This window comes from Hyperolius riggenbachi, chromosome 6, assembly GCF_040937935.1.
Source record: "Hyperolius riggenbachi isolate aHypRig1 chromosome 6, aHypRig1.pri, whole genome shotgun sequence".
In the NCBI taxonomy this organism is placed as follows: Eukaryota; Metazoa; Chordata; class Amphibia; order Anura; family Hyperoliidae; genus Hyperolius; species Hyperolius riggenbachi.
This window is the reverse complement of record NC_090651.1, coordinates 203,720,809-203,740,839: the sequence shown is the minus strand read 5'-3', so window position 1 is coordinate 203,740,839 and position 20,031 is coordinate 203,720,809. Positions and strand designations below refer to the sequence as shown.

Sequence of the window (20,031 nt, the reverse complement as noted above, 5' to 3'; positions counted from 1 at the left end):
AACATGTTGTACATAGTCTGTAAAGTTCATAAAATATACACACACACTGTATATACACACATACATACATATATACACACACACACACACACACACACACACACACACACACCTGTATATGTGCACTGTGAATACTTCTCCCTCTAATAAACAATGTCACAAACACTTTCCAAATTAGACAATCTGGATCAATATTTGGCGTTTGAATGAGTTACATTTCCTGTAAAATGATAACTTTATTTATCATGATTAACATATATATATACTGTGTTACCCTGAAAATAAGACACAGTCTTATTTTAATTTTACCTCCAAAAGATGTGCTAGGGATTATTTCCTGGGAAGGCTTATATTTTGAGGGGTATAAAATTGGACGCTAAGTTAGTGCATGGGGAGGTGTGCGGTTTCTTACCACACCTGCCTTGTGGCTGCATCCCACTCCGTTCACCTGTAAACGGCTCCAGTATCCTAACATGGTCGGGTCCCTTTGACCCGGTCACTGCACATGCACTGTATGCTGGGTCGGCTCTGTGACCACACTCCCCTCTCGTCATAATCAATGAGTGGTGGGGATGCATCAGCATGCATGCGCACATTACGAAGAGAGGGGAGTGCAGTCACGGAACCGACCCAACATATAGTACATGTGTGGCGACTGGGCCAAAGGGCGCCAACCATGTTAGGATACTGGAGCCGTTTACAGGTTAACGGAGGGGGATGCAGTCACAACAAAGGAGGTGCAGTAAGAGACTGCATACCTCCCCATATACTAGCATAGCGTCCAGTTTTCTACTGGTATACAGCTAGGGCTTATTTTTGGGGGAGGGCTTTTATTTTTCAAGCATGCTTGAAATATAAGCAAGGTGTAACGATCGGTGTAACAGAGAGGGTCTGATTACCGGTGAACTGCAGTATCACCGAGAATACAGAATATACTCGATTATTGGTGATCTGCAGTATCACCGATAATCAGATACATCTACTAACCTCTGAACACCTGAGATAGGAGTGAGTGATTGGTGTAACAGTAACACAGAGGATTGTACCTAAGGAGTAGGTACAGAGGCAGTAAGGAGTACTGCACAGAAGTATGCTCCTTCCGAAAGCCTAGACTCTCCCGGGGAGGAGCTAAGCAGGATATGGGAAGGACAGAGCGTGAGTGACACCAATGAGCGGGTGTCACTAACAGATCTGGGAACTGCCTCCAACAGTAAGGCTAGTTCTCGAGGTCGGCAAGCCAGGTCGTCAACACACAGACAGATAAAGTACAGAATCAGAAGGCAGATGCGGAATCCAAAAACAGGCAGGGTCAGGCAACGGAGAATCAGAATAACGAGGTACAGAATCAGGAGGCAGGTAAAGAGTCCAGGAACGAGCAGAGATTGGCAACAGGATATCAGAAATAGCAAGGTACAGGAACAGAGTTCAGAGGAATAGTCAGGCAGGCAGAAGGTCATAACAAATAATACAATTCAATATTCCTAATGCTAAGGTGTGAGCGCCTTGATGTCGACACCTTTGGAAACTATGCTAGAACACAGAAACAGACAAGGCCTGAGTGCTACCACGTAGTGATCGCAACGACAGACAACCAGAGAATGACCAGCACCCAGTATATATCCGCCTGTGCTCTCCGGCACCTCCCTAAGTGCTGGACCAATGAAATTTGCTGTAATTGTCAGCTGACCGGCCTGGTCAGCTGACCCTACTCTGATTGCCATAAGAGTTCTGCCTCTCCGCGCGCACGCGCGTCATTCTGAATCTAGGTGGACTATCAGTCCCAGCCACACCAGCACTGCCCTGCAATGTCCCCGCTGACCCATGCGCGGGGTTAGTCGCACCGCTATCTGCACCGGCGGCCGCCTCCCCACGCTGGGTCAAAGTGTCCGCAACAGGGCCATGCGCGCCAACCGCCGCGGTTTTTCCGCATTCCGCCATGCTCTCTATGGAAACAGCCGCCTCACGCTGGGTAGAGGCGGCTGATTTTCCGCGTTTCCTTGCACAAGGGCTTATTTTTGGCAGAGGAGATCTATAAAACATTCTTGGCATAAATCCATTCATATAAACATTAGCCTGACGTGCATTTCATGGTCGAACGGGCCCTTTCTTTAGAGACCAACTTGTAACGCTTCATACACAGAAGCCAATTTTTCAATAGATGACTATCCCAGGGTAAAAATGCTCACTGGTCAAACCATATTTCTACCAACTACGCCACTAATCACCATCTAATATTCTCTTTTCTTCATGGGTCTCCTGACTTACGGCTCCACTTTTGTTCACTGCATCTTCTATGCTTGCTGCGCCAGTGCCTTGCAGTGCTCACCACTCCCTGTCATTATTGTCCATAGATAGTAGTGACTGTAGCCTTCTCCCCTATAGCTGTCTGTAAGGTAGAGCTTGTTTATGCTCCCTAGATCAGCACACACACACCAATACCAAGGGAAAATAGCAATTGGTAATGGTGAGAAATGCAGCATAGCGCTCATGTAGTCAACACTCTCCTTGCTGTGAGTTTTATAAATGTTGGGCTCATCCCACCAGTGTATTTTTAAATTTGAGGTCAGTAGAACTGAGGTCCAGTTATCCTGAGTTAACACAGAAATGAAAGTGAGGTTGTGCAAAAATATGAGAGTAGCAATTACTAACTTGTTTTTAAAAATCAAACTGTAGAATTGTCAAGTTTACTGCCAAGGCCACATTCAACTTGAGCTATCTCAAAGCCAATAATATGGCCAGAATATTGTGGGCTCTCAAAGGTGCCCTGGGCAATGTGACCCTTTTATATAGCTCAGGGTACCCTTACTTTACTACTTACTGATCTACTAACCTGGACTAGATAAGCTGTACATGTCAAGAGTAAAGATGCTAAATGCTAATAATTCCAACTTGCATGCATATTTAATGCAAACTATATGCAACTTGAAACTGGGCAAGTTGCATTTAATTTGTATTAAACTGCATGTGTGCTGGACTTGCATCAGCAACTTTTGTAAAGACATTTGAATAATGCATGGTTATTCCAGGTCAATTACCCACTATGCAGTGAAAGCAGAGCTTTCTTTTTAAAAGGAAAGGAAAAACACGATTTTACACTTTTATATCCCATCAGGCTTACTTTAGGGTCCATTAATATGAATGGTTAAAGGGGGCATGTCATGAGCATCCCCATAGCTCCCAACTGTCCCTTTTTCGGAGGGACAGTCCCTTTTTGGGAGCCCTGTCCCTCTTTCATCCTCATTTGTCCCTCTTTCAGGACATTGTCCCTCTTTCTATGTAAATATATATATTTCTATACTAAAAATGTGTTTGATTGACTCTAAACTTTATTCCCAACATTTAAATTGATATAATACTACATTTTAAAATGTTACTATGAAGTAAAATGAACCAGGATAGAAAGGACCAATGTAGTTTGAATTATAAAACATATTTTCCTTATGAAATCTTTAAGGTATGCGTGACTAGAGGTGTGGTGAGGGCGTGGCCAGGGGTGTGGCAGGGGTGTAGCTTAAGTGTCCCTTTTTCTCATCTCAAAAAGTTGGGAGGTATGGCATCCCTGCAGCTCATAATTTCATTTCACAAGCAGCCCAGGTGGCAAGTGTTAAATAATGCATACATCCTTTGACGGGTACCGTTAAGTAGTGGCACAACTTATTCATCAAATTGCCACACAAAGTATTTTGGCAATGACTCAGCCATAGATACCATTAACAGAGTATTCCTGTCTGCCGCTTGCACTGTATTGCCCCCTACCAAAACACCATCAGCCACTGGGGACAACCCCTGAACTGTCTGGCAGCTATTCTAATGATTTTTAACTTCCTAGCATATGCATGTGTAGGTACATGCTATATTTAGAAAACAGACTATGTTGATATTCACTGCTGTCATGCATAATTGGATATTTTGCTATCAGGGTTTGTCAGCTGTTTCACCAGCTCCATGTGTGCATACAGTAGACTTTAGTTTTTGTGTTTCACTTTTACTTATTTCACTTTTACTTAAAAAACTATTGCCTTGGGATACTTGAAAATAATTGCTGGTTGTCTGGCACCCTGTACAGCTTTTGTATAAATCACTGCTAATGATGTTCAAGTTCTTATCTTCTTCCTGGGCATCACTGTATAAGCCCAGCTTGTGATACAGGGTAGTTTGGTCTATAGACTGAGATATGTCTCTGCTCATATAAGTGTCACTGTGTTTCTCTTCATAATTAGGAAGAATATCACTCTTGCTGTCTGTCGGTGTTCTGCCAGTACTGGTGTATATGTTATTGTAAACACTATGAGAGTCCATTTGTGTGCGTTTCTCCAGACAACTAGTGCACATATCACTCTGGATGCTCTGAGACTTCTCTATTGCAGTCTCACCATAAGTACTGCATATATCTCTCTGGAGCCTCTGTGGTGCCACATTCTCTGCCTGTACCATACCAGCCTTGGTGTATACATTACTATGGACACTTTCAATGACGTTTTGTGTATGTTTTCCACCACCACAGTTAGTGTTTGTAGTCCTTTTGGGACTCTGAAAGTCTTTGTTTTCTGTATGGGTCCCGCTGCAACTAGTGTATATATTGCTGTTGGTGCTCTGCAAGTTTTTGATGCCTGCCTGTATACTGTCATCACTAGTGGATACTTCACTCAAAAAGTTCAAAGAATCCTTCTTTGCAGGCATTTCACCACAGGTATACAGATCAACTTGGAGGCTTTCATTCTCCAGCTGATCTTCGCCACAGCTAGTGTAGATATTACTCTGTAAGCATTCATACCCTTTTATCTCAGTCTTTGTCCCATTAGTGTATATGTCTCTGTGACAGAACGTGGACTCAGTCTCTTTCCCAATGCAACTAGTATGTACATCTCCTTTCAGACTTTGGAAGTCCCTGGTCATCTCGACTTTACATAAATTAGTGTTTATTATATGACCCTTTGGGGTCTGAGATTCTTTGATCTTCATTCTATCAGATTTTCTGTGGGGATCGCTCTGGATGTTCAGAGAGTCCATATTTATGGTTTCTTTCTCTTTGCACGACCTCCTGTCAAAACTGCTTTTAATGGGAGAGGCGCTAGGATCCATTCTTTTGCTATTTGATTTCACAATGGTAATATTCGATGCAAGTGCTTCGTTATTTTTCAGCACATGATTAGCACTAGGGTTAAGTGAAACAGTCCTTTGGGTTTCACTGATGCATTCATGAAGATCCCAGCTCGTCACTGATGTAATCCTGATTGGCTCGAGCATGCTTCTTGCTGACAAACTACAGGTTGACTCTTGTGTAGCATGATCACTCAGTGATGTGTCAATGATAGACCCTTGGTTGTCAGATCTTCTCAGTAAGCTATGGTCCGTGGATTCCTGTGCTAAGCAGCTTCTCAAGGATGTGTCATCGGTGCTCTCTTGCAGTAAGGTGCTATTCACAGGCGTATTGCTGCTTAACGCTTCTGTTAATGAACTTGTTACTGATAAACTGCTTGAAGATTTAATGGCTTGACTGCTGGAGGAGGGAGTTTCAGATGTGTTGCTGTTTGTTTCATTGCATGGAACTTGGTCAGCTGCAACAACTGGCAGGTTTCTAAGATCTATAAAACAGAAGTATTATGTTGAGTTCTGCATTTTAAAAGCAACTAGTGAATACAGATGAAACGTTATTGCATTTGTGTAAAATAAGTGTGTTTTCCCTTAACCTGCTGAGCGGTCTGGACGAGCTCAGCTCGTCCAACACCGCCAGAGGCTGCCGCTCAGGCCCTGCTGGGCCGATTTTCACCAAATAAAAAGCAGCACACGCAGCCGGCACTTTGCCAGCCGCGTGTGCTGCCTGATCGCCGCTGCAGCGCGGCGATCCGCCGCGTGCAGCGGCGAAAGAGGGTCCCCCCAGCCGCCCGAGCCCAGCGTAGCCAGAACAAACAGTTCCGGTCAGCGCTAAGGGCTGGATCGGAGGCGGCTGACGTCAGCTGACGTCCATGACGTCACTCCGCTCGTCGCCATGGCGACGAGGGAAGCGAAACACGGAGGGCCGCTCATTGCGGCCTTCCGTGTTATTTCTTGCCGCCGGAGGCGATCAGAAGATCGCCTCCGGAGCGCCCTCTAGTGGGCTTTCATGCAGCCAACTTTCAGTTGGCTGCATGAAATAGTTTTTTTTTTATTTAAAAAAAACCCTCCCGCAGCCACCCTGGCGATTTAATCAGAACGCCAGGGTGGTTAAAGTGAACTTTCAGCCCAATTTTACACCTGAGGCAAGCATTGCAATGTGACGTGCAGCCCCCATTGCATCTCACAAAACTGCATTCATATGACCCTGCGGCAGAATGTGCCAATAAGGTCATATGCATAGCATATGGACAGGAAGTACATCACTGGGCTTCCCGTCGTACTTGTGTTGATCCATGCATGCATGCCGCACAGCCCGCGCCAACAGATGTAAAATTTCTGCATAATCCATTGAATTGGATGCATTTCTTTGCAGCTGTGTCATTGCAAAGTCTCATGTTAACACACTGTTGACTTTGTGGTGGGTTGAAAACTTCCGGCCCAACACAATGTGATGGGGTAAGTGTACTAAGCCCCAAAACTTTCTTTGAGGTTGCGTTACCCCGAGAGCAGAAAGGGTAACGCAATGCAAAGAAGGAGGCCAGGTATAAAAGGAGCCTCAATGAGAAAAACACTGAAGAGGTAAACAATTGTATCTATAGACATCATTCTAAATAGGATTCTACTGAAATCTCAAATTCTTATTTTAGTTTAAAAGTGAAAAATCTGGGTTTAAATATTTAGCTTTGCCACTGGCATATGATGCTGCATGTTACGTTAATTCACCTCCTATACAGAGTAGTAATAGTAGTAACCGACAGCAATAGCAGTAATCAAAATTTGTTTCTGTTCCCTGCTGTCAAACATGTTTTCTCAGCAAGTTTTAGGACCCTTGATTAGTTATCAGGATATTTCAGCCTAAAGCACAAAACCTGTGGTGTATTGCCCTGGGTTATAAACCCTTATAATGAAATAAGAAAAAGGTAGTATCAGTACTATAAATACATGTTGATCTCGTGTCACATGACACATCAAGACTTCAGGCACAAACATTCTCCCAGCCCCTTACAGACACTCACTGGCACAGCTTGGGAAACCCAGTGGCGGTGTAGTCAGAGCGGCTGCTGCAGACACTGAAGGCACAGAAGCTGCACTGGATGAACATATTTGAAGAAAGCAGCTGGAAAATATTTTATGTTAGATCTTGTTTTGTATACAGGTGCTACAACTGGCCATAATGAACTGCCAGATTTCAAATTCGGAAGTGCAGATTAGTGCAATTTTTGAGGCAGTGATGTGAGTCTTGGGCAGAGGTCAGTAGAGGGTTAAAAGATAGAGAAAACACAACACTCCATATGAAGAAAACACAGCACTCCATGTGAATAAAAAATGTACTTGAGGTTTTGGCAAATTTATTAAAAATAAAAAAACTGAGAAATTAAATGTACATACAGGTGAAACTCGAAAAATTTGAATATTGTGCTAAAGTTCATTTATTTCAGTAATTAAACTTAAAAAATTGAAACTAATATATGAAATAAACCAAAGTGGTTTTTTTGAGCATTTTGGCAGCGCTGCGATACGCTAGCGTTTTGCCAAAACGCTCAGCTGATGTTAATGGATGGGGCAACTTCCACAGGAGCGTTTGCGTTTCCCAGAAACGCAAACGCAGGACCTGCAGCATTTTGGGAGCGTTAGCGCTTCAATGTAAAGTATTGAAACGCTAGCAGAAACGCTCAGCAAAACCTAAACTGAGCGGTTTTGCTAGCGTTTTGCGGTTCAGCACACTGTAACAAAATTAAAAATAATTCACAGGACCAATCAGGATAAAAACGCGAAACGCAAAACGCTACACAACCGCTGAGCAAAAAAATACACTTTTGCAAAACGCGACCGAAAACGTGCATGAATCCGCTTGCAAACCGCTCAGACAAAACGCTAGCGGTTGCGTTTGCGAATTTCAGTGGGTTCCAGCCCTTAGGGGGAGTGATTGGTGATTGGAAGGAGTGGACAAATAAGGACTATCGAGCCCTGATAAATCTTATTGAGTTGGGCAACGAGAGTGGATGGATGGAGACTGTGGGTAAGAGACTGGAAGAAAGAGAGACAATGAAATATAAGTTTAAAAGGAGATTTACTTCCTTTCCACCTTTCTCCCTTTGTCCGAGTGTTCAAACATTTATATCTTTGCTGGAATCAGATATACGGAAACTTTAGATTGAGCCCTGTTTTGGATCTAATTTAGATCCACAGGAGAGAATGGCATTACAATAATTTCAGAAAAATTAGCGTTTGATTGTGAAGCCCTCGGACAAAGGGAGAAACGTGGTTGTAATGACTGTGGAACAATATTGTATATGTGCCATCATATATTGAGCCACAAAGGGCTTGATTCACAAAGCGGTGTTAACTGTTAGCACGCCTGTGAAAACCCCCTTAGCACGTCTAAACAAGCTTTTCGCGCATAAAAAACTTTACGCGCGCAAAACTTTATGCGCGTAAAACTTTACGCGCGTACTGCACAGAGTGCAGGGCGCTCCACGCGAAGTGCCCATTAAAGCCTATGGGACTTAGCGCGCGTAAAACTTTGCGCGCGTAAAACTTTGCGCACGCAAAGTTAGCGCGCGATCTGATTGAGAAATCCGGTGCTAACCTACTTAGCACCCTGGTTAGCGCGTCTAAAGACTTTAGACGTGCTAAGTAGGTTAGCACCGCTTTGTGAATCAAGCCCAAAGAATGTTATTGTAGGGTCTCCCCACCCAGGGTGCTTGAGAACCAGCGGGCATTAATTTTGTTAATTGATGAAGCAGTCGAGAAAGGGATTATTAACTACTTTAGCCTCCTGGACACAGAAGCCATGTACGCGCGCTCCCGGCCCGAGGTTTGTTAGCCAGGGAATCAGTGAATCGGGCCATGGTGCCCGATCACTGATTCCTCTCCCCCGCAGAAAAAGCAACAGCTTCTCTCGGAAGCTTCGCTTTTTCTGCTTCCTACGTCCCCCTAAGCGTACAGGTTACGCTTAGAGTGACATCATTGTAAACAAACTCAAAAAGTAAAACTACATCTAAATGTAAAAAAACAAACAAACAAAAAAAACCCCACATATTTACAAAACAAAAAAAAAATATTTTTTTCCATCCCACTCTCCCAAAAATACCCACATAAAATGTTTAATAAAAAAAACAAAACATTACAATACAAAAAAAAACAAAAACACAAATATTTACCTCAGTGTCTAAACTTTTTAAAGATCTATGTAAAGATGAAATTTTTTTTTTATTGTTATAAGCTTGTAAATAGTGATGGATGCAAAACGGAAAAAATGCACTTTTATTTCCAAATAAAATATTGTCGCCATACATTGTGATAGGGACATAATTTAAATGGTGTAATAACCGGGAAAAATGGGCAAATACAATACGCGGGTTTTAATTATGGAGGCATGTATTATTTTAAAACTATAATGGCCGAAAACTGAGAAATAATGATTTTTTCCAGTTTTTTTCTTATTCTTCCTGTTAAAATGCATTTACAGTAAAGTGGCTCTTAGCAAAATATACCCCCAAAGAAAGCCTAATTGGTGGCAGAAAAAACGAGATATAGATCAGTTCATTGTGATAAGTAGTGATAAAGTTATAGGCTAATGAATGGGAGGTGAACATTGCTCGGATGCATAAAGTGAAAACGACTGAGGGCTGAAGTGGTTAATGTTGAGGTAGGTCATTTTATGAAAGCTGATAATCCAGTTACCCCTACGTTCTACGCATTGCCCACAGTACATAAGAACATATATAAACCACCGAGCCGCCCAATTTTTTCAGGCTGTGGAGCATTGACGGAAAAAAATTGCATATATGTTGATCACTTTACTTTACCCCATGTACACAGTTTGCCGTCTTTTGTAAAAGACACTTCACATCTTTTGAGTATTCTGCAGGACATGCAATTGCCCTCTGGTTCTCTCTTGGTTATCCTGGATGTGGAGGCCTTATATTCATGCATTCCCCAGGCAAAGGGGGTGTTGAGGCTTGGGGAAAGTTTTCTTTCAGAGATGAATGATAAGGAAAGTGAACACAACAAGTTTCTTTTGAGATTGCGGTTGTCCATTCTGGAGAACAATGTTATGCTGGGGCGCATACTTTGTGACCACCAGCGCAACAAGCCTAATTAGCTGGATAATGGAAGAGGCTCCACAGATGGACACAGGAGTAATGAACAAGGGAGCAAGATTGCCCAGAGCAACTGCAGCTCTGGGCCGCCTATCAGGCTAGATGCTATGTGATACAATACACAACAGACGTAGTCGGTGACAGGCTTGGGTCATACATGATAGATCAGATGGCAGTAATACAGAAGGGCTAGGCAAATTCGTAGTCAAGCAGCAGGCAAGGGTCGGAACACAAAACAATATACAATATTACAATAATACAAAACTGACTGACTAGAGTACATATATATTGTGCTGATGCGCAATATATGAAATGTAGCTCTCAAATAACTCAACATTCACACTGAGATAGATAAGACTAACAGGTAGTAGAGTAACTAATGGCAACCGCTGCTATAGTTCGTCCTCAAGAACAAGGCAAGAACAAGGCTAGAAGGAATACTACCAGTCACCAATGTGGAGCTGGCAGAATCCACACTATCAGGATCAGAAGGACTTTACTGACCCCCGCAGGTCAGCAAACGTCCAGCGGACATGAAAATACAGAGCAAGGCATCATACATTTCTACAATAACAACTTTCAGAGCATAGACCCAACGACAACTTAGAGAGCTGACCGCTATGTCGGGCAGGGTCTGAAATGGGAGGCAGACTTATGCCGGCATCAGCCAATGGAAGCAGGTATGCAAATTCCCACACAGCTGAATGGTAATCATTCAATCCTGAGCTGGCTTGATTACCATTTGCTAGCTGAAAGACTATCATAACAAATACATGCAGTACTATGCAACAACATGCATGTAGGACATCCAGGGCTATCTGGCTGCAGTTCAACTGCAGCAAACAATAGGAGGAATCCTGACAGCATCCTGAACTGCTCTGAACTGCAGAGTGATTGCAAATGACAATAAGACTCACTGCGAATGTGCAACCGAATACAAGCAGACAAGTCAGAACTGCCCAGTTGCAGCTCCACTGCAAGCGACAGGACATGCTACAGGAGAGATCCTGACAGTACCCCCCTCCTTTAAAGGCGGCTTCCAGATGCCTATACAAGCTGGCATAATTCTCCTGAACTACCCAAACCAGAAAATCAGATGCAGAAAATCCAGCAAACTGACTGATAACTCATGAAGGTCGGGACAGCACGACAAGACCAAATTCCAGAATCAGTCACACCAAGACTGAACCAATCGGAACCAGAACCTCCAGAACCATGCCCATCAGTACTACAAGCCCCAGTTTGATCAGGGCTGTGGAGTCGGTCCAAAAATCCACCGACTCCGAAGTTTAGGATTCCACCGACTCCGACTCCTCGACTCCTCTAATTTGCATATTACAATTTTGTTGATTAAAAGTATGTAACATGAAATTCGTCTCTTAACTGCCAACGCTTAGGAATTTTACAAGACAACTGAAGTGAGAAGGATATGTAGACTACTATATTTATTCCCTTTAGACTAAAACTAGTCCTTGGTAAGAGTACTTGTAAAAGGTACAAACCGGAACAAAGAACATCTATCAGGCCCTAGGCAATGTAAGTGTGGGTACATGTAAGAATGATGTGCAGGTAATCTGCAGGGGAATGAGGAGATTCTTCCTCTATTACACATTCTTCATGCACAATCTGAACAAGGTTTATGGGTGACAGACAACACCTCTGTGTTCAATGTGCACAGCATTCTCAGTGGATTCCCTGCAGCTCTGTGGGGAGTGCATATGTAGAGTATAGTACTACTGTTTAACAAAGTAAACCTGAGACAGATGAAATTAAAGTTTTATACATACCTGGGGCTTCCTCCAGCTGCCTTCAGGATAATCAGTCCCTCGTTGTCCTCCTCCACCACCTGGATCTTCTGCTATGAGTCCAGGTACTTGAGCCAGTCGGGCGTAGTGCGCATGCACACACTCCGCTGCCAGGAGCATACTACACCTGTGCAGCACTATTGCGCAGGTGCAGAATGTTCCTGGCTGTGGGAGCGGCATGCGGCCGGACAGCGCTGACTGGCTGAATTACCAGGACTCATATCAGAAGATCCGGGTGGTGGAGGACAGCGAGGGACTGATTAGCCTGAAGGGGGCTGGAGGAAGCCCCAGGTATGTATAAAACTTTACTTTTCATCCGTCTCAGGTACCCTTTAATTTGTAGTCACCAAACCAAATTTTAACAACGTATCAAATTATTTGATTTCATCAGCAAAGGGAGTGCATACATTTGCATAAATCAGCATCAGTGCAGAATTATTTCCATCTCATTGACCATCTCTATTAGTGACACAGCTACACATCAGGCTTTATTCTTACAGCATAGATGTTATTTAGTATATATAAGAGATTCCTGCGTACACATCATATATACAGTCACAATCAGATATGTATATCTGACCTTAAAAATACGGGGACTGCTTTATTGAAGCAGCACAAGTAACTAATTTTGATTGGTTTATTTCATTTTTGTGGACTAAGCACAGCTATTACTGTATATATACATTCTTTTTAATGACTATTATCTGAGAAATAGAACATTTTATCATATTTTCTATTTTAATTACAGTTACAAATTCATTAGGAGTCGGTGCATTTTTTCCCGACTCCAGGCACCCAAAATTGCCCGACTCCACGACTCCGACTCCACAGCCCTGAGTTTGATACCCATCAGAACTGTGATTTTCAGGAAAAAGCCCCCCGAAACTCTCTAAGCGATACCCACCACCTTCCAGGGACTGTCCAAAAATGCCAAACCTTTTGATGCAATGCCCACCGGAACTGTTCTTTCCAACACTGTACCCACTGTCGAACCAGTCCAAGGCACCAGGACAAATTTCCTCAGAAATCTCCCAGAACACTTTGAAGCTCCATAGAGTTACCCAAAGGTAAGAACGCCCTTTAGGCTCACATGGAGAACTATCAAGAACCCCTATGGAACCTGGGGCAATTCCAGAGTCAGGGTTACAAGGACAAACATTGAGATCAGGGCTTTCAGGGAGCAGAATCATCTCTGGGCATGCAGGCAGATTGGCAATATCAGAACATGTCACCATTAAGGAAGCATCTGAGTACGCTGACACACAAGACACACTTGGGCATTCTGCCACACAGAGCACATCTGGGCACACTGGTACAAGAGAAACTTCTGGGCATGTCAAGGAACTGCGGACCTCAGAGTCAGTCACGATAGGACTGGAACCAGGACAGGACAGAAAATAATCATGATTAGACTTTACAGTTACTGGACTCTCACTAAAGAATGCAGAATCAGGCTTAGGTGTAAACGATTCCACCAAGGTTATTAACAAGTCATGTTCAGGGGCATTAACAGGACAGGGCAAATCTTCTGATATATGCACTGAACTAGACAGAGTCTCCACAACTTCCTCTGAACTGGACAGAGACTCATCACCTACTACACTGGATTTGAGCTCCAAAAGAGCAGCAAAACAAGTCAGTATTGCAGCAACCCCCACTGAACTGGGCAAGACTGAGGAACTTGCTGGACAGGAAGGGGTCTCTGGAACCTCTACCACACTGGACAGAGAACCAGAATTTTCCAAGATACAAGGCAGGACTGAAATTCTGAGACTTCTATAATTTTTACCAGAGAGTCAGAATTATCCATGTTACAGGGCAAGACTTCTGAAACATTCAGAGGACAGGGCTGGAGTTCCCTGGCTGCTACCACATCAGGCATGAATTCAACAACATTATCTAAATCAGACTGTGTACAGGGTAAGGCATCTAACATACTTGCTGACGAGGACAATGCGTCAATGGCTTCTACTTCACTGGACAGAGATTCATCAAGCTTAACTAGACGGGACTGTAACTCTAAGACAGCTGCTAAACAGGTGAATATTACTGCAACACCAACTGAAGTAAGCAGAACCTCTGAGTCCTCTGCTAGAGATCTTGAAGCATCCAAAGTACAGGGTGAAGCATAAGACTCCACGACCTCAGCTTCACTGGACAGGATCACTGAACAATCCATGTTGCAGGGCAGAACCATGGAAGCACCTGCTGGACAGTATAAGGATTCTGTGACCTGAGCTTCATTGGACAGAACTACTGAGTAAGTCATGGTACAGGGTGAATTTACTGGAACATTTTCTGGATAAGGCAATGATTCTGGGATTTCAGGTTCTAATAACAGATGCTCTGAACCATTCGCGGAACTAGAGAAAGGTGCTGAAACAGGAGGATCAGGACACAGAGTTTGTGAATCTGAACCACAGTTCTTCAACTGTGAAGTTACAAAATTCAGATGCTGGGGTTCTAAGGTTACTAAACATGATTGCTGAGACTCAGGAACTGATGTAGTGCCTATATTGGTGTCTGCTGGATCATATGGTTTGCAGGATGCAGAAAACAAATCAGTAGGAATTTGTCTGTATTTTTTCGCAAAACGTTTTGCAATCAATTTAACAAATTCCAGAGGGTCATCAAAAACCTCCTTGTTTTCATCAGAAACTTCCTCAGCCCAAGTTCTCATCTTGCTATCAAGCAGGTATAAGATAATAAACCTGGACTGCTGAAATGCTGTAGCTGATATAAAGAAAGAACACAAATTCAAAATTTTGCAATTCTGCAAGAAATTCAAAAAATACTTATTGCCACCATTAGAACGGCCTAGAAAAGCAAGGTGTGCATCTGGAACAAGGCTAGCAGGTGATGTCGTTGCTAGGGGCAATGGAGAGACTGAATTGACATTGGTTACTGAGTGTTGCTCACACTGACTCCCAGAGTGATCATTCAAGATCTCATTCCATGCATCAATTAAAGGAACCACAAAGTCATGCACACACAGATTCATTTCAAAGAAAAAGCAGACTCAATGCATGCATGCAAAGTTATGTTACTCTAACAGTGTAAAATTCATAGAAATATTCTCGATCATTCTCCAAATTATAAATCAAAGCTTCAATTTCCCATTTTTCAAACGGAGGATCCCATTCATTCTTGTCAGGAACTAGACAATTATTCTGGGCATAATTTTCAGCTTGAACAGTCTGCAGGAAGCTAGCAGAAGTGGGCTTGGCTTGGTTTACTTCTGACAGAGAATCAACTTGACTAACTGAATCATTACTAGGAACCTGATGCATGGTTGCTAAGGGCAATAACAAAACAGAATGAGCATTTTTTTCTTTACAGAAGGTAATTGCTTAGGGATTCTCAGCATCACAGGATCAAAAATGGAACATCTTAAGTTAATGTGACTACACAAATGACTGGTTGCTATGGGCAACGACCCTGCAGTTTGAGAAAGCTGATTGGAATTACCTGCATCCTGATTGTTTTTGGATGCAGCTGACGGACTAGCTGCTAGGTGTTCATTGAGAGGATAAGGTAGTGTAGATATTCTTAACCAGTTATGGACCACAAAGGCTATAAATTCTAGAGGCTTTTCTCTCCGAGTAGTGTGATTCAAAACAACTGCACAATCAAAAAGTTTGCCTTTGAACAGAGTGCAAACTATCTGATCAGCCCAAGTAGAAAAAGCTGTGGCCTGAAAATCTGGGTTTAACCACCCTGGCATTCTATTAAGATCGCCAGGGTGGCAGCGCAGCAGTATTTATTTTTTTTTAAACCATGTAGCTAGCCTAGCGCTAGCTACATGATTCCCCCCTCCCGGCAGCGTCTTACTCACCTTTCCGATCGCTTCCAGCGCATTAGCCCATCCGGAAATCCCGTTCTGAACGGGATTTCTTGGAGGGCTTCCCCTGTCATCATCGACATCATCGGGAGTCCCGTTCGACCCCGCAGCGCTGCCTGGCACTGATTGGCCAGGCTGCGCAGGGGTCTCGGGAGGGGGGGGGGGGCCTTACGTGACGGGTAGCGGCGCATCGGCGATCGTCCCCTACACGCAGCTAGCAAAGTGCTAGCTGCGTGTTTAAAAACAAAAAATTGTTAAGATCGGCCCAGCAGGGCTTGATCGGCGCCACCTAGCGGTCATGGACGAGCTGAGCTCGTCCATACTGCCAAGATGGTTAACAAAAAAATCTAACCAATTCTGGCATACATTTGCTTGCTGTTTCACAGTGAAGCTTTTCAAATCTTTGAAAAAACAAGGAACCATAACTCACTGTGTCACATGTGGGTTTGTGTTTGGCCCAACATAATGTAATGCTGGGGGGGGCATACTTTCTGACCACCCAGCTCAACAAGGCTAAGTAGCTGGATAATGGAAGAGGCTCCACAGATGGACACAGGAGTAATAAACAAGGGAGCAAGATTTCTCATAGTAACTGCAGCTCTGGGCCGCCTATCAGGCTAGATGCTATGTTATACAATACACAACAGACGTAGTCGGTGACAGGCTTGGGTCATACATGATAGATCAGATGGCAGTAATACAGAAGGGCTAGGCAAATTCGTAGTCAAGCAGCAGGCAAGGGTCGGAACACAAAACAATATACAATATTACAATAATACAAAACTGACTGACTAGAGTACATATATATTGTGCTGATGCGCAATATATGAAATGTAGCTCTAAAAAAACTCACTAGCTAAAACACAAGAAATGACAATTAACAATTAACAAGACAGACAACAGATAGACAGACTGAATGCTTAGCCAATCTAGTTGCTGTTTCAGCGACGGCAACATTCACACTCACATAGACAAGGCAAGAACAAGGCTAGAAGTCACCAACATGGTGCTGGCAGAATCCAAACTATCAGGATCAGAAGGACTTTACTGACCCCCGCTGGTCAGCAAACGTCCAGCGGACATGAAAATACAGAGCAAGGCATTATACATTTTTACAATAACTTTCACAGCATAGACCCAACAACAACTCAGAGAGCTGAACGCTATATCGGGTGGGGTCTGAAATGGGAGGCAGACTTTTATGCCACCATCAGCCAATGGATGCAGGTATGCAAATTCCCACACAGCTGAATGGTAATCATTCAATCCTGAGCTGGCTTGATTACCATTTGCTAGCTGAAAGACTATCATAACAAATACATGCAGTACTATGCAACAACGTGCATGTAGGAAATCCAGGGCTATTTGGCTGCAGTTCAACTGCAGCAAACAATAGGAGGAATCCTGACAGCATCCTGAACTGCTCTGAACTGCAGAGTGATTGCAAATGACAATAAGACTCACTGTGAATGTGCAACCGAATGCAAGCAGACAAGTCAGAACTGCCCAGTTGCAGCTCCACTGCAAGCGACAGAACATTTTACAGGAGAGATCCTGACAAATGTCTTTATATTTGACGGGACTCACTACCTCCAGGTGCAGGGCGTGGCGATGGGCACAACATGTGCTCCGCCGCTCGCGAACCTGTACCTGGGGGAGTGGCGAAGAAATATTTTCGGATGGGACTCTGATTGTGTACCTGTGCCACATCGTGTCATGGCACAAGTACATAAACAATTTCTTAATACTTTGGACCGGGGGGGGGGGGGGGGGGGGGGGGGGACCTCCTGGAGGAATTTGTTCTGGTTTTGAACAACAACTATTTTAATCTCAAGTTTACTATGAATAGTGACCCGGTGTCTGTCCCATTCTTGGACCTGAGGATTGTTGTCGATGCAGAGGGGTTTAAAACAACCAAACTGTATTGAAAGGAAACGGCCACCAATTATATTTTGAGAAATAGCTCACATCCACAGCATTCTGTTAGTGGAATTCCGTCAGGCCAATATCTGAGAATTTGCCGAAACTGCTCAGATGATATTGATTTTGAGAGAGAAGCCAAACTCCTGAGAGGATTTTTTCAGGACAGAGGCTACAAGGATAGGTGGTTAAAAAAGGCCTATAAAAGAGCCAAGGATACACTACGGGGGGGATCTGGTTCAGCATCCCAATCGTGCATCATTAAATAAGAATGACTCGACCAACACAAACAAAGAAGTGCGGTTAATTACACGTTACAACAGTCAGGTGCATCAGATTCAGACTATTCTTCAGCTCCATTGGCATGTTCTATGCAGCGATCCTTGGGTCCGGGAGTTTGTTCCAGACAGACCTCGGATCACATATAGACGTGCTAGGACAGTTAGAGATATGCTGACTTGAATTGCTTTGGATATTTACCTTGGATGCAACTAAGGGAAAAGGTCTTAATGATGTTGTTCAGTATGAAGCTTTCCTGCCTCTGTGAGGACTTTACTTATTCTACTGTTGGGTATATTGGTTTACTCTGAGTCTTCACCCTCTCCCCCTCCCTCTACCCCCCCCCCCCCTTCTGGGGTCTCTCTTTTCTCTCTAAGCTCTCCTTTACTGTAGTTTGAATTTTGGTTCCTATGTGATCTTGTGGATAGCCAATTATGGATATGGGTCTTTGTACCAGTGTGACACTCCAGCAGACCATTTCATTCATTTTTTTTAACTAAGTGTATTGTTGTTAAAATTGAATGTATTTGATACATGAGTATATATAAAGGTTAAATAATATGGATAATGTTTCATTTTCTTTCATTTTTCTATGACAAAAAATTCCCCATGAAGCTCTAGCCACCGGCAATATGGGACGCAGATGCTTTTCTTCTTGTTTGCGTCCCTCTGTGGAACGTATGGTGCCCACGTCCGCCTGCCCCGTGTTTGCGTGGGGTGGGACGCATATGTGGCCATGCGTAAAACAGCGGACAGTGGACATGCACTTTATTGTGAGTTTCCCCTAGCATCAGCAATTTTTTGTACCAGAACACTGTGGGTGGCGGGGTGTGATTCTGGGTTGTGAAGGACTGCAGCCTCTTCCCAGATATATACAGGGAGTGCAGAATTATTAGGCAAATGTGTATTTTGACCACATCATCCTCTTTATGCATGTTGTCTTACTCCAAGCTGTATAGGCTCGAAAGCCTACTACTACAAATTAAGCATATTAGGTGATGTGCATCTCTGTAATGAGAAGGGGTGTGGTCTAATGACATCAACACCCTATATCAGGTGTGCATAATTATTAGGCAACTTCCTTTCCTTTGGCAAAATGGGTCAAAAGAAGGACTTGACAGGCTCAGAAAAGTCAAAAATAGTAAGATATCTTGCAAAGGGATGCAGCACTCTTAAAATTGCAAAGCTTCTGAAGCGTGATCATCGAACAATCAAGCATTTCATTCAAAATAGTCAACAGGGTCGCAAGAAGCGTGTGGAAAAACCAAGGCGCAAAATAACTGCCCATGAACTGAGAAAAGTCAAGCGTGCAGCTGCCAAGATGCCACTTGCCACCAGTTTGGCCATATTTCAGAGCTGCAACATCACTGGAGTGCCCAAAAGCACAAGGTGTGCAATATTCAGCGACATGGCCAAGGTAAGAAAGGCTGAAAGACGACCACCACTGAACAAGACACACAAGCTGAAACGTCAAGACTGGCCCAAGAAATGTCTCAAGACTGATTTTTCTAAGGTTTTATGGACTGATGAAATGAGAGTGAGACTTGATGGGCCAGATGGATGGGCCCGTGGATGGATTGGTAAAGGGCAGAGAGCTCCGGTCCGACTCAGACGCCAGCAAAGTGGAAGTGGAGTACTGGTTTGGGCTGGTATCATCAAAGATGAGCTTGTGGGGCCTTTTCGAGTTGAGGATGGAGTCAAGCTTAACTCCCAGTCCTACTGCCAGTTTCTGGAAGACACCTTCTTCAAGCAGTGGTACAGGAAGAAGTCTGCATCCTTCAAGAAAAACATCATTTTCCTGCAGGACAATGCTCCATCACACGCGTCCAAGTATTCCACAGCGTGGCTGGCAAGAAAGGGTATAAAAGAAGAAAAACGAATGACATGGCCTCCTTGTTCACCTGATCTGAACCCTATTGAGAACCTGTGGTCCATCATAAAATGTGAGATTTACAAGGAGGGAAAACAGTACACCCCTTTAAAC

General features: G+C 43.6%; 1 protein-coding gene across 1 annotated transcript in view; it reads right to left on the bottom strand.

Annotated features, from left to right (window-relative positions):
* Positions 1 to 715: 715 nt before the first annotated feature.
* TIRAP (TIR domain containing adaptor protein) overlaps positions 716 to 20,031 on the bottom strand; it is a 45,486-nt gene continuing 26,170 nt past the window's right edge. The window contains exon 3 of the mRNA XM_068240316.1: positions 716 to 5,585. Within this exon, the coding sequence (XP_068096417.1) occupies positions 3,916 to 5,585 (1,670 nt within the window). The 3' untranslated portion in view covers positions 716 to 3,915. The remainder of the gene's footprint in view (positions 5,586 to 20,031) is intronic.